This window comes from Rhinatrema bivittatum, chromosome 1, assembly GCF_901001135.1.
Source record: "Rhinatrema bivittatum chromosome 1, aRhiBiv1.1, whole genome shotgun sequence".
NCBI classification, from domain to species: domain Eukaryota; kingdom Metazoa; phylum Chordata; class Amphibia; order Gymnophiona; family Rhinatrematidae; genus Rhinatrema; species Rhinatrema bivittatum.
In genome coordinates, this window is record NC_042615.1 from 510277919 (window position 1) to 510284228 (window position 6310).

Here is a 6310-nt window from a genome sequence, read left to right on the forward strand (position 1 = left end):
GACAATGCTGCTTAACGTGCTTTGCTTTTGAACTTGATCATAGAAGCAGTCCTGGCTTTTCCCTTATATATGTGTATCAGTACCCCTGACTGTAAAAGTCAGGACCTAAGTTGGTTGTCTTCTGAATCCAATTTCTTTTTTCCTGCCATCAAAGCAGAGAACAATGTCAAAGCAGAGAGCAGTTGCATCAAGAGCATCAAGGCTTATTGGTTACGAGAAGTAATCCCATGCATTTTGTTAAGGGTAGAACAGGTTACTCCAGTGCACCTTTTTCTTCATTTCTGTCCTCTAGCCTTTAGGGATCCACAATGTTTATCCCATGCCCCTTTGAATTCTTTGACTGTTTTGTATTCACCACGTCTTCCTGAAGGGCATTCCAGGCATCCACTACCTTTTCTGTGAAGAAATATTTTCTGACAATGGTTCTGAGCCATCCACTCTGGAGTTTCATTTCGAGACTCCCACTTCTGCTTTTCCTTTCCAATGGAAAAGGTTCAAAGTTTGTGCATCATTAAAACCTTTCAGGTATCTGAAGGTCTGTATCATATCTTCCCTGTGTCTCCTCTCTTCCAGGGTGTTCACATTCAGACTTATTTCTGAGTTTAGATGTTAGATCTTGATGGGCTATGTCTAAATGTGCTAGAATTACTAAGGATTTTTCCACTTATAGTAAGAGTAAGGCTCATAAGTGATATGAATAAAACATTTACTGAATCACCATTATATGCAGTCTCAATATACCATCAATGTTCACAATACTATAGGCGATTATTTGGATGTTTATATTGCTCTTTGCCTCAAAATGCTTATCATTTAAGTTTGAGCCCTTGTTATTTAAGTGACTTTCTGAAAGTCACAAAGTGGGTGGTAGGAAGTGGAAAGGGCCTGGGATCCCTATGCTCCACAGCTATGTACTTACATTTCTACTTTATACTGCCAGTCTTAACTTTTCAGTTTATCACCACTTTCCAGGTAAAATATTGGGCCAATGGACGAAAAAAATGAAACCTGTGTGACAGAGTTTATCTTGGAGGGACACTTAAGTCTTCTACACTATACAACGCTCATCTTCACACTGCTGTTGACTGTCTACATGATGAGCCTGGCAGGAAATTCTCTAATCATTTCCATTGTGAAACTGGACTCACGCCTCCATAGCCCCATGTACTTCTTCCTCTGCAATTTGTCCATCCTGGAGATCTTCTACACGTCAACCACAATCCCCACCATCCTTGCCATCTCCCTGGCAAAGAAGAAGCCACTTTCAGTCACCAGCTGCCTTGTACAGATTTACTTCTTGCACTTTCTGGGTGTGACAGAGTGTCTGCTCTTAGCAGTGATGGCATATGACCGGTATGTAGCCATTTGCAGGCCACTGCATTACAGGACTCTGATGAATGGGACTGTCTGTTTATCCCTGGCTATCAGCTGCTGGATCAGTGGTGCCCTGGAGTCCTTAGTTTTGACTGCTATGACCTCCAGATTGCCCTTCTGTGGGCCCAAGACAATCTCTAACTTTTTCTGTGACATCCCACCACTGCTCAAGCTGGCTTGCACAGATACTCATGTCAATGAGCTTGTGCTGAGCCTAGCTGGTGGCTTGGTTGTCCTTCTCCCCTTCCTGTTTATACTGATGACATATGTTTGGATCATCTTAACCATACTGAAAATACGTTCTGCCCAAGGCCGACAGAAGGCCTTTTCCACATGTGCATCACATCTCACTGTGGTATGCATCTTCTATGGGACCGTCATCTTCATGTATGTGAGACCTTCCTCTATCTACTCTTCTGACCAGGACAAGCTGGTCTCCCTAGTATACACAGTGTTTACCCCTATGCTGAACCCTCTTATCTACAGCCTGAGGAATAATGAGGTCAAGGGAGCACTGAAAAAAGTCTTCAACTACAAAATTATATCACAAACTGCAAGGAAATAAGCATGAAGTGTTCAATAAAATAATATAAAACTGTATACAAATGCATGTTTTATTTTGACTATTGTTGGCTCTGTAATTTCTATTTTTTTTTTAATTTATAGTTTATTAAGATTTTAAACAAAATTACAATTGTGAAAAATCAATAAGAGAATTTTACATGTCAAGTAAACATAAGGCAATGTATTTTCACTCTAGATACATCAAAATTCCTAGTCCCCATAATGGGAGGATCTAACAAGAAACTTAAAAGAAATGTAAATTTATATTACACATTTAGGAGATATATACTTCTTTTAACAGCTTTTTATACCTCAGCCTTCTTTGTCCACCAGAAAGGATTCCAAATGGGCTGGATCCTGGAAGATAAATTTATTTTTCTGCAATACTACTAAACATTTGCAAGGAAATTTTAGAAAAAATGTTGCCCTTAAGGATAAAACTCTAGGTTTTAATACCAGGAACTGTTTCCTTCTAAACTGTGTATTTTGCGATACATCAGGAAATACTTGTATTCTTTGTCCACAGAACAAGAAATCTTTGTTTTTAAAATATTTTTGCAGTATTAAAATGTTATCACTTTCTCTACAAAGAGTTACCAACAAAGTAGCTCTTTGAGGGATATCATCAATTGAGGATTTTGGTGATTCCTGTTGGACCTGATCCATAGCTTCCTCACCCTCTAGAATCCTTAATCTGGTATAGGGAATATAGTATATTTTCGATATACTCTTTTCATCAACACTAGAAATTGACAGAATTTCCACTAAATATTTCCTAAGTAATTCATATGCGGATATTAATCTAGAAACAGGAAATAGCCTGGCTCAGTAAATTCTAATGGGTAAATTTGGTAAGATTTTTCTTTTTTGTAAGTAACCCTTCGTTGGGGTAGATGCCATTTCCTAAGGGCACACAAACTAATTTTTGGCTAGCACTTCTCCCATCACTCTTTGTCCCAAGGGGGTGGGACCTTTTTGTGGGGAAAGTTTACGTTTATGGCCCAGGTGGTGGTGTGTTTCTAGCTCCTTCTTCCTTAGTAACTTCAATGCTGTTCCTGGGTCAAACAGACTGTATCCTTTCTGAATGGGAGTTACTTGCATGGAGCAGCAATTACAACCCTGAACAAGAAAGTGACAGGGTAACTTCCACAGAGCAGCAGTTCAACCTGAACACCTTATTGGGCAGACTAGATGGACCATTTTGATCTTTGTCTGCTGTCATTTCTTTTATTTAAAAAATAAATAAATAAATAAAGAGTGCCCCGAGGTGAAGGGGAGAATAGGGCTAAATGGTCAATTTTTCAATAGAGAAAAGTGAATAGTGGAGTGCCCCAGGGATCTGTATTGAGACCGTTGCTTTTTAATATATTTATAAATGACCTAGAAATAGGAATGAATGAGGTGATCAAATTTGCTGATGATGCAAAATTGTTCAAAGTTGTTAAATCACAAGAGGATTGTAAGAAATGCATGAGGACCTTGAGAGACTGGGAGAATGGGTATCCAAATAGATACATTTGATGTGGATGAGTGCTAAGTGATGCACAATGAAGAGCAACCCAAATTATAGCTACACAATGCAAGGTTCCACATTGGGAGTCACCATCCAGGAAAAGGATAATATGTTAAAATTCTCTGCAGAGGTAGCTAAGAAAGCAAATAGAATGCTAGAAATTATTAGGAAAGGAATAGAGAATAAAACAGAATATCATAATGCCTCTATCATGCCATGGTGAGATTGCACTTTCATAATTGTGTGCAATTATGGTTATCACATCTCAGAAAAATATAGCAGAATTAGAAAGTAAAAGAGAAAGGCAACCAAAATGATTAAAGGGGATAGAAAGGCTAAAGAGATTAAGGCTTTTAACTTGGAGAAGAGAAGGCTGAAGAGAGATATGATAGAGGTATATAAAATAATGAGTAGAGTGGAATGGGTAAACGCAAATGGGTTTACTAAGTAATACATTTAAGACAAAGAAGAAAATATTTTTGTACTCAGCACATAATTAAACTCTGGAATTTGTTGCTTGAGGATGCGGTAAAAGCTGTTAGTATAGCTGAGTTTTAAAAAAAGGTTTGTACAAGTTCCTGGAAAAAAAGTTCATAAACCATTATTAAGATAGACTTGGGGAAATCCACTGGGATAAGCAGCATGGAATTTCAATCTATCAACCTTTTTGGATCCTGCCAGAAACTTGTGATGTGGTTTGATCAGACCTTTGGTCTGATCGGGTATGGCAAATCTTATGTTCTTACTATTGACTTTGGTCTTATCATCTCATCTTGAGCAATAGGACTAATGTTTAACTCTCGACCCCAACTATTGATCCATAAAATTTCCAATTTTTCTGGATTCATTTTTAATTTGTTCAAATTTAACCAAGATGCTATTGCTACCAAACAATTTTTCAAATTAGCCACTGCCACCTCCTACTTCCTACTGAGCAGCAGGGCTGCAACATGAAAGTCTTTAATTTCTTCTCCTATGCCACACAGTATCCAGGGGATGGAATGTAATGGAATGACTTATTTATTTTTATTTTATTTTATTATTTTACAGTAATTATCCTGAGTCTGACTATTCTGGCTAAGGATCTATTTAGAAGTTAGGCCTTAATGGATTCAGAATTCTCACACAAACACATATCATGGGACTGTAGCAACTGTGAGAATATAAGAGGTAAACACTAGGGATATGGATACGTTTTAACCAAATTTGCAAAACACAATGAATAAGGGCCAAATTGTTTTATTAAGGGGGCCCTGAAATGAATTGAGAGGATCCCCAAATTAAACAAATCTTGTTTAAATTGGTAAAAACTTCTGATCAGGCTTCGACCAAGTGTGATGCCGGTGCCTTGGTTTAGTCCTAGGCGAGGCCCAAAGACGAGGATTTGTTTAAGGCATAGGCTGAAACCTGAGCATGACACTGGGGTCTTGGCCTACGCCCTGGCCAACATTGGGGCTTTGGTCAAGATCTAAGGAAAGGCCCAGGTCCCCAAGAAAAATTACTTACCTGATCCGTCGGATATCCAAAGCTACAGCCAAGCAGGGTTCTGAGGCCTGGGCCTGGGTCCAGGTGAGTCCTGAGGCTGGGACCTGGCCACAGGGTCAGGCCAGACCCCGAGGCTGAAGCACTGGCCGGTAAGTCTTCTTCTTGTCTTCTTTCTTCACAAATGATGGTGTCAGGACCGGACCGGATCCCAGTGTTGGGCATGGACCTAGGCCGAGGCTCAGTTGTCAAGACCCAGCCTATGGACCAGGCCTGGGGATAGGCTCTGATCTAGGCCAAGGTCCAGGAATAAGGACTAGGCTTTCGAACCGGGCTCCATCCTAGGCCCAAGCCCAGGTGCCAGTACCCAGCCTCCAGACCAGGCCCCAGCATTGGGCCTGGGCCTGGGCTCTGGCCTAGAATGAGGCTCAGATTTCAGGACCTGAACTCTGGTCTGGATTTGGCATTGGGCTTGGGCCAAAGCCCAGGCATCGAGACCCAACTTCCAGACTGGGCTCTGGCATTGTGCCTAGGCTAAGGCCCAGGTATCAGAACCTGGCCTCCAGGTTGGGCCCTGATTTATTTCTTGGCATGGGCTTCAGGCTAGGGTGAGGCCCAGGTGTTGGGACCTGGTCTCAGAACCAAGACCCAGCATCAGGCCTGGGCACAGGCTCTGTTCTAGGCAGAGGCCCAAGCATCAGGACCCAGCTTCAGAACTGGGCCTCGCCATCAGGCATGGACTCGAGCTCTGGTCTAGACTGAGGCCCAGGCTTCGTATCCGGACTCTGGACTGGGTCACGGCATCAGGCTTGGGCTTTGGCCTAGGCTGAGGCCCAGGAGTCATTATCTGGCTGAGGCCAAGGTCCTGGCATCCAGCTTAGGCTCCAGCATGGGCCTTGGCCAAGGCGTGAAGACAAGGCCTCCATACTTTAGCCTTGTGTAGAGCATAGGCCAAGGTCATGGCAACCTGCCAAGGATTCAATCTGGCTCTAGTGATTGTCAGCAGATCCCCAAAACACCGGGTAATTGTTGGATGGGGGGAGATCCTGGTTCCCACATTTTTCCAGGTGGGAGGGATGAGTGATGGATACAGGAGGCCTTGGGAGGCTCATTTTCCTTTTTTTTTTTTTTAAAGGTTTTATTTATTTTTTTAATGAAAGAAACAAATTAAGCATTAAATTAAATGAAATTCATGGTGAAAACTCCCGAAATGAAATAAAAAACAAACAATTTTTTTACCCTTTCATACCTTTAGTAAAACACCAGGTATGCAGAATCTGTAGTGAGGGAGTTAGGATGTAAAGAGAAAACCTGGACTGTGTTTTGGGAAAATTGGTTGTGTTTCCCTCAGAATGGTTTCTGATAAGTAAATGGAAA

General features: G+C 41.4%; 1 protein-coding gene across 1 annotated transcript; it reads left to right on the forward strand.

Annotated features, from left to right (window-relative positions):
- The first annotated feature begins 988 nt into the window (after window positions 1–988).
- On the forward strand, window positions 989–5876 carry LOC115098332 (olfactory receptor 6N1-like). Its single transcript, XM_029614871.1, has 2 exons — window positions 989–1897; window positions 5796–5876. Exons 1-2 carry the CDS (start codon window positions 989–991, stop codon window positions 5874–5876), a joined length of 990 nt encoding a protein of 329 aa, XP_029470731.1.
- Window positions 5877–6310: the final 434 nt, after the last annotated feature.

Coding starts and splice junctions, on each gene's coding strand:
- LOC115098332 (XM_029614871.1), top strand. CDS start 989: ATGGACGAAAAAAATGAAACCTGTGTGACAGAGTTTATCTTGGAGGGA. Junction 1,898..5,795: donor TCAAGGGAGCACTGAAAAAA/GTCTTCAACTAC, acceptor GCTGAGGCCAAG/GTCCTGGCATCCAGCTTAGG.